Source organism: Triplophysa dalaica, chromosome 11, assembly GCF_015846415.1.
Source record: "Triplophysa dalaica isolate WHDGS20190420 chromosome 11, ASM1584641v1, whole genome shotgun sequence".
Lineage (NCBI taxonomy): Eukaryota > Metazoa > Chordata > Actinopteri > Cypriniformes > Nemacheilidae > Triplophysa > Triplophysa dalaica.
In genome coordinates, this window is record NC_079552.1 from 11,594,183 (window position 1) to 11,613,415 (window position 19,233).

At 36.0% G+C, this 19,233-nt stretch overlaps 1 protein-coding gene across 5 annotated transcripts in view; it reads right to left on the minus strand.

Annotated features, from left to right (window-relative positions):
• Positions 1–4,893: 4,893 nt before the first annotated feature.
• The window catches only part of khdrbs2 (KH domain containing, RNA binding, signal transduction associated 2), a 64,042-nt gene continuing 49,702 nt past the window's right edge, over positions 4,894–19,233 (minus strand). The window contains exons 7-13 of one of the 5 annotated variants that reach the window (XR_008908406.1): positions 18,431–18,513; positions 18,268–18,326; positions 16,034–16,117; positions 14,213–14,260; positions 10,241–10,356; positions 7,075–7,142; positions 4,894–6,963 (exon numbers count right to left, since the gene is read on the minus strand). Coding sequence is in view for 2 of the 5 variants with exons in the window: in XM_056761304.1 (XP_056617282.1) it covers positions 16,023–16,120; positions 18,268–18,326; positions 18,431–18,513 (240 nt within the window). In the remaining 3 variants the exon portion in view is untranslated. Of the gene's footprint in view, positions 6,964–7,074; positions 7,143–7,457; positions 7,494–10,240; positions 10,357–14,212; positions 14,261–15,458; positions 16,121–18,267; positions 18,327–18,430; positions 18,514–19,233 lie in introns of those variants that run through there. The other 4 variants (XR_008908404.1, XR_008908405.1, XM_056761305.1 and 1 more) reach the window with 4 other exon arrangements.

Genomic DNA, 19,233 nt, shown 5'->3' on the forward strand with positions numbered 1-19,233 from the left:
AACAAATTACATTTCTTGTTTGCTTTGGGTTGCTTCACCATGTTAAAAATGTCAAAACTAATACAGAATAATGTAAAATTTGAAATATGCTGTCGTGGTTGCTATAGTGTTTCTAGGCCCAGGGATTCATATAAAAAAACATATTTCTGTTCATATATTTGAAACACACTCAGATATTAATTTGTCTTTGGGGCCATTCATACGCGTTTTCCATTTCAATGCGTTACTTTTCCATTGTTGTTCTAGGTAAACACTCGTTTGACAGCCGTGCAGGATCTTTACGTTCGCGTCTTGCGTCTTTTGAAGCGCATTGCACCACGCCACGTTTGACGCTGTGTCAAGTTAAAATAAATGCAACATTTAGACGCAGCGTTGCTAATCAATGTCAATTCCATACCATTGGAACTATCAGACAAAGATTTACACAAAAGTAATCAGAGATTTGAACAAGAACATTTTCAGGGGTGTGTTTATTCAACCCGTCCCTGCTTCGTTAGAATAGGTAGGCCTATAAATAATAGGTCAAAGTATTTTGAGTAGCCTATGTACTAGCTATATTGGTGTTGCACATCTTAAACTATCTCAAAGTTCATGTCATCTTTCTAAATAAATTGGCACGGTCCTGGAATGTGAAGCGCTTCTGGGATGCTGCAGTCTGGATAAATTCCAGTTCACGCTCTGAGCGTCACATTTCCAAATCTCACATATGTGAGTCTTCATGCAGTAAGGCGCATTTAAATCACTACTGCCAGAACGTGTGATGACGAGAACTTGTTTAAGCTTTCAGCTCATCCTTATATTCTCACATCCCAGGCAGGAATCCTGCCAGAAAAAAAACAATGAATTCTGATTAACTGTTTCATCAAGTTCCCATTTAAACTGTGTTGTGAGATAAGACTGCAGCTCATCAAATGACACTGACTGTTTAAACAAAGCTCCCTGTCTCCATCCAGGAGGAACCTCCACTGTTTGAACTTCTTCGCTGCTTTGTTTTATCTCGCTGAAAGCTTCCGCTCTCGCTCTTTTCGCCCTGTCTGCCCTGAAAGTTCATTTTTTAGATCAATATTTTGAGAGCAGATTAAATTTGGTCCAGTGTTTTTCCTTTTAATTGTTCAAAAGACAGACACACAATGCTCAATATATCTTTAGTCCATGGAACCTGTGTTTAGTCAGAGTGTTTTGCAGTGTGGTTACAGCATATATAGTGGTGTAAGATGCGATCATTGACCTCAAGAGCTCAAGAATACAAATATTCAATGATAAATAAATATATTGGCGTTGCTTTAATTTATGTTTATTAAACATACTCTGAATGTCAGTAATATAATACGCAACATGCTCTTTGTGAAACCTGAAAAAATGCAAAAACATTTAAAAACAGCTTTTCAGCACAACAGAGATTAACATGTTTGATTATCTGCAAGCATTTATAATGCTACATAAGGTTTCTTGGAGCTATAAATATGTTCATGTATGCGTTTCGTCCAAAGTGATTTGCTGTTGGCTCAATCTGTGTATTATTTTTCAGTGTGTTTTTCCCCAGGTCTCAAATCCAGGACCATTGTACATGCTCTACCAATTGAGCAACAGCAATAAACTGTGGTAAAATTATTTCACATAACCATTTCAACATTCACTGACTTGGAGACTTTTAACTGTAATTTTAAGACTTGACCATGATTGGCACCTACTGCCATACTTACCCAGATGTACCACGTACCAAGAACTCAGTGTTCGTCTGGCCCGTGACACCCTGCTGATAGATGCTGTGACTGCTTCACACCATTCATTACATAAAAAAGGGGGATTCTGTGGGTTCGGGCAAAATCCTGAGCATGAGGCCAAGTCCTGGACACGGAGCCCTCCCCTCGGAGAGCACGCCAAGTATGCATAACCTTTTCTTTATTCATTATATGTGACCCTTTATATTTGCACCCTCAGGTTCCTGAGTTTTAAACGGTTGTGTCTCAGCCAGATATTGTGTTATTCTAACAACTCATACACCAATATAAAGCTTATTTATTCAGCCTTCAGATTATATACAAATCTCAATTACCCGTAACACTGGTTTTGTTGTCCAGGGTCACATATGTACGTGTGAACTTGTGAAAAGGCATTTCAGTCAACGCTAAAACTCAATGCAATGGCAAAATTCAAAATACAGGTGAAACAGCTGTATAAACAGAAAACAGGGAAAATTCCTTCATATCTTACATTGTATTTTTCCCTGTCTGTACACATTTTTACAGTGTACAGTTGATGCCAAATTCCAAACTGTGTACAGGAGATCCTATCTGATCATTGCCATTGAGAAGAATGTGAATGGTGACCGTAGTGCTTTCCAGGTACTGAAGATGGACTTGGTTCACAATGCACACATTTGGCCAAACTACTGAATACACTCTAAATATGATTTATTTTCAGCACTGGGACAAACCCAGCCTGTTGGGTTGAATTAACCCCCAAAAAACTAAACGGTTTACAGTATATTTGACCTAACAATGGATTAAAACAACCAAGCATTTTGGGATGAAACAACCCTTTTGTCCCTTTTATACCAAATGCTGAGTTGAAAATAACCCAACATTGTTTAGTATACTCAATTGCCAATAATTTGTAAATCTTAACGCTAGCGAAAATGCAGTCATGTTGAAAATCCCCAAAATATCCAGTTGACAGAGCACCTCTCAGCTGCACTGCAGCCACGCATTAGCTCCAGCCTGCCAGATGTCAGACATCAGACCTGCTTATTCACTGTCAGAGAGATGGACCTCAGATGCTTTGTGCTTCTGTTCTCCTCTCTCTCTATTGCTGGGGACAGGTTCATACAGGAATGAACCTGTGTGACATCCGGCCCTTGTATCGGTGGCAGGTCTAGCTGCCTAATGAAGGGACACGCTTCTGCTTGCCCACCATTTATTAACGTCAGGGAGAGTCACAGCAGGGTCTGCTGCTCTCTTTAATGATGGCACACTCAAGCTCACTGTGTTTGTAGGCATTTATGTGAGAGAGCTGCAGTCATGTCAGCTATGTGCTTTAACTTCATATACTGTACGCACCTTTATTCTGAAGGGGGTGGTTAATTGAATATACATTCGAAGTTAAATATAGTTGAAGGTTTAGAGTAATATCAGATTATTGTATTGTCTAGTCTGGTAGTTCACAATAGTGATTCCAATGTTATGTATTTTATTTCTGTATGTCTAACAATAACAAAAATGTATGTTGGTTAATGCATTTACTAATGTTATCAAATACAACCTTATTGTAAAGTGTTACCCAAAATGTGATAAAGGTTTGAGTTCAAATTTAAATCTTTGATTTTTAAGTGTGAACTATGGCTTTGTGAATCAAGGGCCTTATTTATAAAATGTGCGTACATTCAGATTTGATCATACAATGACAATATGTAATTGGAATACAGAATGTGTAAGAACGACACCATTTGAAACAGTGACTCCAGTGGCGTAAGATGAAAAGTCTGTATATCTTAGTATGGGAGACCGGGGTTCGTTTAAAACGCTCTATAACCTTTTTCTATTAACTAACAAATCATAAAGGCATTTGTTTTCAATAAAATTGATTTTGAAATGAAAATTAATTTTGGTTTAGGGTAAGGATAGGGGTAGGGCATTTATATTGCAATAAGGTGCCATCTTTTAAATATTTTTTTTATAAATGTAATGATTTATACTCTTTGGATAATGTTTAATGGACAACAATACTGAGGTGAAAATTGTAGCGTTATCTGACACTATTTAAAGTAAATAGCATCTAACTAGGCCCACTATATGTCTAGGTAGTCCAAAGAAAATGCAGCTATTTTCGGTTAGTGTAAATAGCATATCGCTAAGAATTGCTGTTATTTCCACTTAGTGTAAACAGAACCTACTACTATTCAAACTTAAATAAGATCTGAAACTGTTAGCTGTTCGCAATTTCATGATCATTTGCGATTTCTAGACTTCACATCTGATAGTGAGTCCAACGTGCGTTTTCTGTGTGTGGGTCAATGACGTGACAGGTATTTTTTGTGTCCAAATTCATTATTTTCCTAAAAAGAATTTGAATAAATACATGTCATATATCAAATGGATCTACAATATGTCCTTTATAAGAAACCCTTTTCATTTTATTGAAATTCAATAGATTTTTTGAGTTTTGGTGTTTGAAAGACCAAAAATGTCAGGTGGTGTGACCGTCCGAACATACAAACAGAGAACAAAACTGAGAAATAAATGTTAATTTTCTCAATAAAATTCTTAATAAAATATTTTGGCATGATTTTATGTTAAATTTCTTATATATGAGGGGAAAAATACTCAGTGCTAAATACATTAAATGTATATTATTTTAAATTAATATGTGGTCGCACCACCTGACATTTTCTTATTTGTCATTGACCCATGTACGTTCATTCTATGAATCACACGTACGCACTATGAGAAATTATTGTAAAATCTAATTTAGGACGTTTTTTCGACACAATATTGTATAAACAAGGCCCCAGGTGTAGAGAAAATATGCACTCTCATTGGTACCGTTAATAGAAAATTGAATTAAAAAATTCTGTCTGAGCTGTGCTGATAACCTCAAGGACACTTAAACATGTTAAATTACCACTTAAAAACATGATTGAATGTACTGAAATTTTCACAGCAAGGAAAAAGCTTCCAGACATCAAGAGGAAGTCAAAGCAGCGGCAGTCCAGAGAGGCTGAGCCTCCTCGAACATTTATTCAATATCAACATAGCAAGCGATCAAATTAACCACAAACAATTTACATTCAGATTCTATTGTTAACATAAGTTAAGTTTATTAGTTCAAACTTACAACTTACAATTGTAATATATATTTATAGATCATTTTGCAAGACATAAACAAAACTGGTGCAGAAGCACTTCCTGATTCAGTTATTTATTTTTATTTCACATACAGTATATAAATAAGTCTAAAAGATGTTTGTTTCACTTCTTTGTTTGTCAGTTTAAACTTTGTTTGATTCAGTTCTAAATGTCCTGTTGGTTGTATTTTGTTCTAACGTTTGTGTAGTGTTATAAATAAACACACACAGGAAGTGCTAATGGACCAGTATTGTTTACGTCTTGCAAAATGATTTATACGGCATTTAGTAATCGTACTAATATATTTTTTAAATCAAAAGTTAACATTGATTAACACGAAGTGCATCTTGAAAGTGAAAAATGAACAATTACTAAGTATGTATAAAAAATTATAAATAAAAGCTATAAAACTATTGTTCAGTGTTAGGTCATGTTAGCTATCTTATTGTAAAATGTTAATAATATAAAATATAAAAATATATTTATTTATTTTCTGCAAAGTAGCCAATGTGAATTACTCCATGAATACTCTACGGTGGAGGCTGACAGCATAAAACATCTTCTCATTTATAAATTGATCAGAATAGATACCTGTTAAATTTATATTTATGTATCCATGTCCTCCCAACCAAAATACACAAGTGAACCAAAATTAACCACAAACAATTTACATTCAGATTCTATTGTTAACATAAGTTAAGTTTATTAGTTCAAACTTACAACTTACAATTGTAATATATATTTATAGATCATTTTGCAAGACATAAACAAAACTGGTGCAGAAGCACTTCCTGATTCAGTTATTTATTTTTATTTCACATACAGTATATAAATAAGTCTAAAAGATGTTTGTTTCACTTCTTTGTTTGTCAGTTTAAACTTTGTTTGATTCAGTTCTAAATGTCCTGTTGGTTGTATTTTGTTCTAACGTTTGTGTAGTGTTATAAATAAACACACACAGGAAGTGCTAATGGACCAGTATTGTTTACGTCTTGCAAAATGATTTATACGGCATTTAGTAATCGTACTAATATATTTTTTAAATCAAAAGTTAACATTGATTAACACGAAGTGCATCTTGAAAGTGAAAAATGAACAATTACTAAGTATGTATAAAAAATTATAAATAAAAGCTATAAAACTATTGTTCAGTGTTAGGTCATGTTAGCTATCTTATTGTAAAATGTTAATAATATAAAATATAAAAATATATTTATTTATTTTCTGCAAAGTAGCCAATGTGAATTACTCCATGAATACTCTACGGTGGAGGCTGACAGCATAAAACATCTTCTCATTTATAAATTGATCAGAATAGATACCTGTTAAATTTATATTTATGTATCCATGTCCTCCCAACCAAAATACACAAGTGAACCAAAATGAAATTTGCCTTCCGCATAAATAACTGATGATAATGAGAGCTGACCTTTAAAGCCAATTAGCTTTTAGTATCATTTAGTATGTCATCAAGCCTGCTTGTAGAGAGAGATAAAGCAAAAAACAACACGTGAAGAGACATTCACGTGTAAAATAATATGATATAGATGAAATCCGAATTATTGAAGGATGTCAAAACAAATTCAACACTGAACCACAGAGGCCTTAAATAAATAGCAGAAAATGATTTTAGACTGCAAGTGGTTGTAAATCTACCTAAAATTAATATACCAAGCTAAAGGTTAAAGCCATTTAGCAATTTCACAATTGTTTCATTTACTGCCATATCATTGATGAGACATAGTAAAGATGACACACTCAAAAATACACTACATCTTCAAAAGCAATGATCCAGTTATGTCCTTTTGTCTTTGGGATGAAAAGATTAAGAGAAAATAGGATCTATGATCAAGAAGGATTATATGAAAGCGAGACTTTACAGCATAGGATTAACCATGAGAATGCATTTTGCTGATATTGAAATAATGGGTCAACTTCATCACAATACTGTATAAGGTAAACCACACTATAACCCAGATTTCATCCAGTGGAATCAGGATTTTCAGACCAGATGTGATCAAAGTTAAGACAATAATGAACAATAGATAATCCAGCGTGTCATCTCTTGTAAGTGAATCCAGGCAGAGATCAATCCTCTAAACCATTGTTCAACTTTCATCTGTGAAAAAAAGATGTGATGTCATGAGTTTTTATAAAAATTGTATTGTATCATTCAAAGCATGTCTCATTACAACACTTGAATATTATGTCTGTTCATACAGTTACTCACAGAAAGATGGAAACATTTTCTGCCAAGATTGATGAAGGGCTTTAGGGTCCATGAAGGTGGACATAACCCTGAGGGAAGAGACAGGAAAGATTAACTCTAAGCATTCATCTCTGAGAACATCGATTAATCCTTGTAAATATTTTAGGCTTTCCACCAATGTCTGCCTATATACAAACAAGATCAAACACGAGTTGAAACAACTCAACAGATGACACGTGATGGAAACAGATGAAACACAACTCAAACAATACTGCCAATGACCTCGAGAAAACACGGTTACTTTGACAAGCGTCTGTCAGTTGAATGCTGTTGTCTACAGGCCTGCGATTATCTTCGGTTTTCAGAACAATTTCCTCAGCAGACTTTACCAAGTGTGTCATGTTGCCGTCATCAGTGAGTGAGAGAGTTCAAGTATGCTCCTGCAGGCAGATGGTGTCATTGTATCACTGTCAACGCTCAGTTTTTTTAGTAATTGACTCTTCAATCATAACACAACAAAAACTTTTCTAATTGAGACTTAAGCTTTGAGCAACGTAATTTGTTCAAAGTCAAACATTTTTTAAGCGCAGTGATTCCCAACCAGCTGTAAGTGTCCCTGTGAGGCTGCTTGGAAAGATTTCAATTTTGCATTTGTTAAACTTATTAATGAGAAAACATTAATCAATTTAAAAACTAATCATGATCAAGCTCCTCATTTTTCAGATCCTTCTTTAAAGAAAAACATTTTTTTGTGTAATCTACGCAACTAATATACATTTGACTTTGAATGCTTGCAGTGAAATATTGTTCTGATATTCACCCACAGTGGGTAGTTGAAGAATAGGACGTACATGCAAAAATGTATTAAACAACCTCTTAATAATATATTATTTTATTATATTTATATTTGTAATATAAAATTACAACAAAGATAAATCTTTCTTTTGTAAGTTTTTTTTTCGCTTTGACACCCTAGGACACATTTGTAGACCTGGACCACTAAACCAATCATAAGGGTATATTTGTAGCAATAGCCAACAAAACATTGTATGGGTCAAATAAAAAAAAAGAGGTATCCATGCCAAGAATCATTAGGATGTTAAATTAAGATTATGTTCCGTTAAACGCGTTAAAAAGAACCTATCTCTTCTTAGCAACAGCCTGCTACAGTGCTTCTGATCAACAACTTAGAACGACATTTTCTCAATATTTTGATTTTTTTGCACCCTCAGATTAAAAATTGATCCAAATATTGTCATATCCTAACAAACCAAACATCAATGGAAAGCTTTTAGATAATGAATAAATCTCAATTTAAAAAAAATGGACCCTTGTGAACAGTTTTGTGGTCCAGGGTCAGATTTACACATTTATTTATCAACTACCACAGTATTAAATTTGTTTTTCAAGTATACTACATTTTAGAGTGATTTATTAATGGTAATTGGTGTTAATTAATGGATACAAAAGTCTTACATGAGATCGTGGACGCAACTATTTTGTCCAGTTTTTGTCAAGTAACCTAATATACTGTAGGTGCTTCATGTCAAAAAATCTAAGTAACCTTTTTTTGTTATGAAGCGAGGATATTAAATCAACATGACTTCATTAGATTTTATCAACAGAAGCCATTTTAAGGAGTTTTTAAATTTATAGCAATGTGCAAATAAATACTAAAATGGATTAAGGATGCCATGGAAACTAGAGTTTTAGTCAGTTTGAAGGGTTAAATCACATAGAAGTTGACCCTCTAGGTAACACTATCATTCAAATGAAAGGTTGAAATTTACTCTATGCGCAATGGAAATGTTGTTTTAAAGTCACTTTCACAACAGTTATACTTTAACACTTAAAATGAATCAGTTATTCTGACGTCTTCAAACGTCCTTGAATTATGCAGAACAATCATCTGCCTAAAACAACTGTAATTTCCCATGAATTAAAGAGATTGAGATATGGGTAAGCGATTAACTGATGATGAGAAAACAGGTGAAAACAACAAGGCTCAATGCGCTCTAAATTCACAAACGGGCGCAAAGCACTCTGGGAATGTGGCCCCTTGCTCACACAGTCATAATCTGAGCATGAGAACGGCTCTGTGCAGCGTGTCTGCCAAAAACCATGAATGAAACTGGAATCATTATAACATCGTATTTCTAATCAGCCAAATAGCAATGATAAACTAAAGAAAATGTACATACGCAAACATTGCCATTATTCTATGCACTATACACATCATTTAGAAAATAATTTAGTAGAATGATATAAAATAGATTTATCGGCCAAGTATGATTACAGTTACACAATTTTGGTTCCAGAAACAAACAAATAATACTGGAAGGTCTACAGAAAAATGATTCACACAAGAGGAAACAGCATGCGACAGAATGCACATCTTACTAAACTGTACGAATGGAGTGTTTATTAAATTAAGACTGAAAAAGTTTTCCATAATGAGAAATGTTGGGCTCCTGCTAATTGAGATTCATTAGTCGGATAAAAAACTAGAGCATAATTATATACAGTAATTATAATTAAGTATGCTGAGTGAACGGGGGGCACGGTGGCTTAGTGGTTAGCACGTTCGCCTCACACCTCCAAGGTTGGGGGTTCGATTCCCGCTTCCGACTTGTGTGTGTGGAGTTTGCATGTTCTCCCCGTGCCTCAGGGGTTTCCTCCGGGTACTCCGGTTTCCTCCCCTGGTCCAAAGACATGCATGGTAGGTTGATTGGCATCTCTGGAAAAATTGTCCGTAGGGTGTGAGTGCGTGAGTGAATGAGTGAATGAGTGAGTGTGTGTGCCCTGCGATGGGTTGGCACTCCATCCAGGGTGTATCCTGCCTTGATGCCCGAAGACTCCTGAGATAGGCGCAGGCTCCCCGTGACCTGAGGTAGTTCGGATAAGCGGTAGAAAATGGATGGATGGATGCTGAGTGAACCCATTCAGATACCCTCTATTGATACAGCTATGCGTCTATTGAAACTGAAGGTGGTAATTCTTTGTCATGCGTGCTTGCCCTACTAGAAAAGTATGAATATATCAACTCGTAAGCAAGGCGATTTTTATATTTCCACCTCCAACCATAAGTGTATATGCAGGAGAAATTTCATCTTCTCATACAGTTGTGAGGCATCTGTAATTGGTGGTTGGAGAGATTTGCTTAAGCATCCCAAACAGAACTACTCACCTAACGTACAGCGCCGCCATGGAAAGTTTGTAAGCACCTCTGCTGAATAAGACGAAGGCTCCGCACTTCCCACCAACTGGTTTGATCAGTATGCAGCACATACTGATTGGAAGCTCCTGCATTGGCAGAGAAGAGATGTTTCTTAGGTTAAACAAATGGAGCGTTTAAAGGGGAAGCTGGGAAAGAATATTCTACTCTAAGCGACATGAAAGGCAGAGATGTGGATACATGGCAAGACTGTTTTGTGCAAGTGGCTGATGCATCGGTCTGTTACATTTGATTTTGTGTCGTTCTTGAGCGTTAACATTGGCCACTAAAGATACTTAACTTTAAAATCTGTGTTGACTCGCGAATGCGTTCGTCCTGAAATTTTGCCAGTTGCCTAAAAATAAATAGCTTGAAAGTCTCAGAGGCCTTTTTCCTCAAATCACAAAAGGCTTTTGTTTTGTTGCGTCGATTAAAGTTTTTAAAAGCTGTTCATGATTCATGAGCTACTCATAACAACGCTGTATCTTATCCTCCTCTGCTCCACACTGACCAATGGCTTGATGATCACATGTCATCTCAAATATCATTCTCGAATAAAAAGCTAAAGGCTTAATTTAGAAGAATCTAGTGGCTTTATTTTGAAACCTCTACATTGTCTACACTGATCATTGGCTATGGAGAAGTAATGGAGGGTGGATTATCTGGTCTCTTTCCATTATCTTCATCATTCCAGAGACGGCCCACATGAAGAGTCTCAATCTCAGGCTTACGCACCTATTCATGGCTGAGCTATACAAGTCCGTTTAATTCGTTTCACGGCAGAATAAAACACAATGAGAGCACATTTCCAAGGATGAAAGAGGCAAGTTCAGATTTATCATTCTCACATTTCCAAAGTCTGAACATTGCATACAGTGAAGTTACAGTAAGAGCTTTGTCTGCAGTTCTGCCGTGTTAAAAACCAAAAAGGATTGAGGGTTCTAACCAAACCAGAAATATTGTGGCCTTTATTGATTCAGTACAAAACATACCTTAAAGGCAAATCGTATTGTGTTTCATTTAATTCTTTTAGTTTTATTATTATGTTGTTTCATTAAAAGCTGCCTGTCTCAGGGCAAGACCATGAAGATTTTATTCACGAACAAGCAACTCCTCCACTCTCCATCTCTGTCTCTTGCTATAAAGTGAAGGCCATTCCTGTCACAGAAAACAGTCATTTTCAACAGTGATGGAAAATCCACTACTGTTGACAGCAAATTGAATTTTGAGCTGTGAGTTACAGCCTGGCGGCAGATGAAAACATAATGTATTAATCTGTTATTGTCATTATAAATGCATTCGGTCTCACCACAGAAAACACAGCACAAAATAGTAAATGCAAAGATAAATCACTTTGAGAATAAGTATGTAAGAGCAGATTTTAACAGTCCACAAAATTCAGTTTTTTCTTACTTATGAGATGCACCTCATGCATTCAAAGCACATTTGATATCAATCCCTTCAGGTTTGTGTATCTAAGCTCTGTGTCTGTCTGTGGACTTAAGATCCTGTAGCTCTCAAATCATCTCAGGTAAGACCCTTGGCAACATTTTAATGCGCCTGACCCCGAGTTAACATGGGTTTGTGTTTGGCTGGTGTCTAATAATATATATATTATATTACTATGAACGATTTATATAAAATTTAATTAAAGAAAAAAAGTTAAATTAATTTATATTATTGTTGAATTGCATAATAATATTATTAAATAAAGAATTTGTTGAATGGGTCTTGCACTTTGGTCACATTTAAACACACCGTATGGTACATTGACATCTAGCCGTTGAGTCTAAATTCAAAATATTGGAGAGGCAAGTTTAGCCAAGTAACGGTTCTTCTCGGTTTCTTTCGATTGTTATCAGACATAATCTACAGGCTTCTATTGTTTGTGAATGTGCACCGGAAGTTAAGGTGGGGTCACAAAAGTGCACATGTGAAGTAACGTTTGTTTATGTTGGTGAGATGAAACCGTCATTTTACAGTAGGGTCCTTTTTTCTTTTTTATCTGGAAAATTTGTTCAGGTTTATGGCATAAAATGAAGAACAAATATTTGCTTTTGGCATCACTGACCATATTAATTTATTTTAAAAGGAGGGGAGAGGCAGATTTTCTTGTTTTCAAAAGCACAACAGATAACATGAAGCTTGAGGGCATTTTAATTTCATATTGCTCAAATTGTTATTTCATTGCAAAACATTTTAAATGGATATGTTGTATTATGCAAGAACTTTCCTGTAGCTCAGTGGTAAGAGCAAGGTTGTGGGTTCGATCCCAGGGGATTGCATATGCCTAAGTATAAATGTATAGGATAATACAATGAAAGTCCCTTTGGATAAAAGTGTCTGCCAAATGCATAAATGTAAATGTAATGTAAATGTAAGAATGCAAAACAGTAACACTAGTGGTCTCAGACTATCAGACCCCACTGTATAGGCCGTTTCAAAGACAGCAACATAAACATTTTTTATGTTGCCCAAACTTAACTTCCAGTAGACATTCGCAGATAAGCAATAACAACAGAGTGGCATGAATTAACCATTTAAAAATGTATAACTATTCATAGCTGCATTAAAACAAATAGGGAGGTGCTGAAGCATTTCTTTTTTACAAATTTATGCAGACCAATAACTATCAAAACCCTTACAAAAGCAGTTTTACAGTGGCTACAAAGGTGTCTACAATAACTTCTCTCGTATCACCTTCTCATTCTCAAATAAGCCATCTGATAAGCATCAGCGATATAATCATCCTTTGTGCCCTTACAAATGGTCCCCTGTCTGATAAAAACAATCTGTTTGAGCGTGCTCCTGTCTTGTCCTTAATTAGACTATAAAACATTGCTGACCTCTACAAAAGACTGCCATCCATCAAATGGACCAAAATAAATGTGACATTGGTCAAAAGAAAACAAGGTAATTCACGAACAGAATGACTAATGTGTGAATGCCGAGATATAGACAGAGCTCGGGCTATCTTTAGAGAATCTTCTACAGTGACACTGGTGCAAAAATTGATCACATTTTGATACTGTACATAACGCTGTAACAAGAGAGATGTAAAGCCTGAAGCAAACCCATTTTTTTTACTAGAGGATATACACTTTCTTTCTCATATCTGTTATTGATAAAATGCTGTACATGTGTCTGTGTGTACTGGTATCCATCACTGTGTGGGGAAAGATAGTAATACCAGTAGATTTTGACCTTGTGAGGACATTTTTCAGGTCCCCATGAGGCAAAACAGCTTCTAAATCAAACACAATGATTTTGATTTAAAATACAAGAATGAAGATTTGTCTGATTATTAGGTTTAGGTTTTGGGGTAGGGGATAGAATAAATCATGAGCCTGATATAAAATCAATGGAAGTCTATGGAATGTCCCTATAAAACATGGAAACCAGTTTGTGTGTGTGTGTGTGTGTGTGTGTGTAGAGGTTCAGAGACTCCAGCAGCATGATAAACACAAAGCATTAATTATCCTAATATTTTACTTGAGGACAGATTTGATACTTGAAGTGTTGTTTGTAATAAATCTGTGTACTCAGTGTCATAAGTCTGCATCATACTGAGTTGGTTTTTGTCTTTAAGATAACCCAATGGGATGTTACTTGGCTAAATGGTTTATTAATTGCACTGCCACAGCAGAACATTAGTACAAGCCCCTCAAACTGACATCAAATGCTTTGTTTTATGGTGCTAATTGAGATATGTTCATCTTTATTCTCGGGTCGAAATATACTTAGCAATTGCCGTATATTAGCACGAATGTTCACCGATTTGATAACAAAACATGATGACAAATATATATATATATATATATATATATATATATATATTACAGCAATTGGATTGTGAGTATCTGAAATACTGTACAAGTGAATTCTGGGTCTTTTTGTCTTGCGTGCAAGTTGTCAATGTGAGGTGAAGGATATTTTTCGGCTTACCGAGACTGATTCAATCCAGTGCATCTCAGCTCACAGAGACACTGGCACCTGTTGGGAGGATAAACATCATCAGAAATAGATTTAGAGGTACCGTCAGTATAAAATGCATTAAATGATCAACAGACGATGAGTGAGACTACAGTACGAATCAAAACAAACTTACAGAACAACCGCATGCACGATTAACAAATGGATTGCAAACAGTTTGACAAAGCATATGTTACTATCAAAAAAGTAAACCGATTTGTGGGGCGGGACAAAAGCTGTCAGAGAACCATCTTTTTTCACCGTTTCTGGTTAAAAAGCTTAGTTTAGCTGGGTCAGGTATTAAATATCAGTTTAGCTTTTTTAAAAGATGGATTGTTAATTGGGTTTTTTTCTTATGTGTTAGTAAGTCATTTTTGTTGACGCTAGTTAACTTTATTTCTGCGGATTTAGAGGGCCGAGGCATTTAGTTGGGGTTAGTGGGGGCAGGTTTACTTTTTGAAGTATAAATAACTTAATTTATGACTGCCATTCGCAACATTAGAGTTATTATTAGGGTTACCTGCTTAATGTCTAGTCATCCTTTCGGTGTCTTAAAACGCGTCAGCATTCAGTTCTAATAGTCACAAAGAAAAGTTCAGGTCTCTTTGGGGCCTCAGTGATGCTGATGTTTAAAAGCATTGCTATTACAACACAAATGCAGCCTTCTGATGTTCATTAACAGAAATAGCAGAAGAATATACTGTAGGTACTGTAGCAAAGATCAAGCATTTTAACTGGATCCCATTCAGTCATGTGATTCAATTTAAGCCACAAGTGGGCTGCACACCAAGGGCTGTGGAACAGTTTATTGTAATGTGGGGACGTTCTTACCTCCTCAATCTCCATATCATTCTCAGAGCGACGCTAGCGCAGGCACGTCGGTCAGAATTTTTGTTTAATAAGCTGAAGCTTAAAGAGTGTGTTAAAAAAGATTCAATTTATTGAGCTAAACAGTTGATGTCCATTAACATGTTAAACATTTAAATGACTAATCAAGAGTCAATGAACAATTTAGAGCTAATGTTAAAAATTATTTAACAAAGTTTAATTGTATTAATGTAGCTTATCTATTATTACACAAAATGACTTGACAACGTCTAGACGGTTTCTTTTTGTTGCTTTTCTTCGTTAACTATATATAGATGTATATATATAGAAAAAAACATATTATCAATTTTCTCAGCTCAAACAGGCATTTAGTGCTAGACAAGTACCTATCTAATTTTACAAAAATGATGTAATCTTTATTAACAAATTATAGCAACACAGGTTTAACAATTAAAATCACCTATTTAGAGATGCTTGCACAAGGCGCTTTACATCCTTTTTATTACATTTTTATGTACAAATACAAGCTACACACAAAGCAAAGCACTTGTATGTGGCTACTTACATAGTCAACCCAATACTGATATCAAAATTAAATATACAAACTCAGTATTTAACATCATCAAATCAAAAAGTATTAAGAAAGATGTTATGTACAATGTGGGTTTCTTCACTGTGGCCTAGACATTTTTGCTTTTGACATACAGTGTGTACCGTAGATAATTCCATGCTTTACATTGGGGGGGGGCAAATAATGGAAAACTAAAGGTAGGAGCATTCCTTGACAATTCAACTTTTTAGCAATGTTTGTCATTTTACAAAGAAGTCCACAATTTCAGATAAAAAACAAGGGTTCGGTGACTTTAAAACATGATTGACCCATCAGAAATGCCTTTTCAGATTAGTTAGTAAATTAGGTTGCCATTGTGGGGAGGTCACATGATCTGGAGCACCTTTAATATCTACCATAAGGGTGATCTCTGTAGCCCCCTCGAGTGACTCTTTGTGCTGGAGCTTTGAGGTTGGGCCGGGATGATATCCAGTCCTCTTCTGCTAAAACAGAGGTGTTTAAACAGGAAAAGAGCATTTTAATTGGATTCATTACAAAAAGAAAAAAACTTCATTTAAAGTTTTTCTGAGGTTGAGGAAGTAGGTGGTATAAAACAAATGATGTGTTGATGCTTTGAAAGAGTGCAGCTTCTTTAAACGGCTGAAAGACGTTGATGTGACAATTCATCTGGGAATATCCCGAGGCTGTAATTTCATGTGACATTAGCCTTTGTTTTCCTTTGGTTTAAGAACGGCGAAATAAAAAAGGAGGACCGACTTATCAGCTTCCAGATAACCTAAGGTTAAAGTCTGAGACCACAATTATGTTGGTGTAGCCTAATATTTTTTAATAATTTGCGATGTAGTGAAAACCAGAGCCATTGATAGAGAGAGTTCTGCAAAAGGAAGCCCAAAACGCTGGAGCATCACGTGATTCATGAAGCCTTAAGAAAGTTCAAGGAATAAATGTTTTCTCTTTAAATGCTTTATATCATTCTTTTTTGTTCATTAAATGGCTTTCGTCTTTAAATGGGTTAAAAGTTTACCTCAGTTGGTCTATTTAGTCGCAGCTCCATGCGTAACTAGTAACTTCCTGGAACTATTGAGAGCCAGTGTCCCGTGATTCAAGGAGCCTTCAGATAGTTGCAGGAAGTTATGTTTTCTCTTTAAATGCTTTCTTTCATTTTTTCATTCATTAAATGGCTTTCGTCTTAAATGGGTTTGAAGTTTACCTCAGTTGGTCTATTTAGTCGCAGCTCCATGCATTGCTAGTAACTTCCGGGAACTATTGAAACTATGAAAAAACTGTTCCATTGGAGTCAACATAGAGGACGCAACTCACTCTATCAATGGCTCTGGTGAAAACTAAATACATTTTTTAAAAACGAAATGTGGTACAATGAATTACATTATACTGCTTTTTATCATAAATTTGTTACAATCCTAGTACTTTATGTTTATTTCGAGATTGAAATTTTGAATCCCACTTTAGCTTTTAAATGTGATCTTAGACTTTTAGACTCAAAAGCCCCTTTCCAAGGTTGTGCATGTTCGGCTTGGCACACTTCCGTGAATTGAAGAAAATACGCAATGTCAAAATGCCCTAATTATCGGTTACCAAAGGCAAAACAGATGAGGCTTGAACTCCTGGCTGAGCTCACAGTATGACACCGCTGTCATTTAAATACAGTATGAGTTGGAAGCCGATGCACCATTAGGTTCTCCAAATGCGATCGCTGGGCCATTGAAGAAACAATCAGTCTGCCTTCAGGGCAAAGAACCCTAACCCTCATTGCTTCTAATGACCGTTTCTTTTACAACACACAGAGAGAAAAGAGGAGAAACCATTAGACTTCATGCCAGAACTCCTTATATTACAGTCTTCTGTGTAATGAGCACTGCCAGACCAGCAACCCTCCCTCGAACACATTACATTTAAAAGATTTTCCCCTTCACTGTGGCCAAGGCACCTTATTATATTTCTAATTGCACAACAAGCGCAACCTTTCGCGACGTCACGAAATCTTGGTATCTTGTCAAAATGTGGCGAAATATCAAACCGCTCCTGTTCACACAGCGATGCTCTGCTGCACAATTTGCCACGCTGCAAAATGAATGAGCGAGCACGTCTACAATGGGAAACTGGCATAGATAGAACACAGCATTCAATGCCAAGAACAGAGGGAATCCTGTATCAAATGTAATCCAGAGAGGGCACATGTTCAAACGGCAAAGTAATGGCTGAAAGGCCATTCTTACTCTCTTGGTGGGCATCAGCAATGCCTCTAGCTCTCTCCTGGCTTTGGTCAATGATTTCAAGTGCATCTCAAACCCAGCCCCGGGGCACACTAGTAAGGTAAAATGGGAGCTGCTGTGCCCTGGGCCTGGGTGATTTAACAACTGGCAAACTAGCTGTTTTTTCTTACATTTTAGCTGTGAAACATTTAACAGTAATATGGAAAATAAATGAGGCAAAAGAGGTTTCTTACTGGTGCGGGTAATGTGCCATGACCTGTCCGCTACATGAACTAGTACTATGTTTAAAAGATGATTCTCATTCAAAATGTTCATGACTGGACATTTTCTAGCGCGTAAAAAGGAAAATCTATGTTGTCATGTTGCTACAAATGGACTGTAAATGAGATCCTTACCGTAATTGTTGTAGGTGTCGTCATTATTTCCGTGTCCGTATTCATAATACTCCGAAACGCTGTCACAGGGGAAAAAACGACTGGAACTATTTCTACAATATCATTTTGTGTAATTCGCAGTGCTGTGACAAAATGCAAGTCAAATAATAATGGGAATAAATACCTTTTTGACTGGTTGCTGTAATTGTCATCATAGGCCTCATAACTCTCGTCATCATATTCCCCATCATAACCATCATCATATCCCTGAAATCATAAAAACACAGCAGAATAATTACAGATTCGGTCGCCGGAGGAACGAATCAGTCTCAAACCAGCATTCTAATTGTTTAGGGTTGAAAAATCAATGTTTAATTACACAGCAAAGGATTTCTCTAATAAATATACTCCCAGAGTGGAGATCTGGCACAGCTGAATCATGTCCAACAGAAAGTATTGATCAACGAGTTAAGCGACAATTGTCTCATTCGCCATGTCTGAAGACAAGTGGATAATGCTGGGATCGATATAGTATTACTGACAAAAGAAACAATAAACAGATTAAAACTTCATCATGAGTCTCGGGCAATTCTACATAACTAGAGTCATCTGTATGCTTTTTCTTGGATGTCAAAGAGCTGTCATTGATATACTGAGCAATTATATTGCATAGCACATTCAATGTGCAGTGCATACAATAAAAAGCAACAGAAAGAATCAAGAACAAAAAAGTACTGTCAAATAATCAAAACTGACCATTTTCCCTGATGGAAATCCAGCACCATATTCACTTTGATATAACAGCACCTGCATAATGACTTTATAATGAGGTTCACGGCAGGAGTGCATCACCTTACTGCATAAAGTCGAACTGGCTTCATTCATTCTGGACTTTTCTTTATTACATATTTTTGCTTTTGTTTATTACGCAGCGATGGACTTGATTTGAGTGGTGCAGAGGAAGGACACACTGAAAAATTGTTGCAA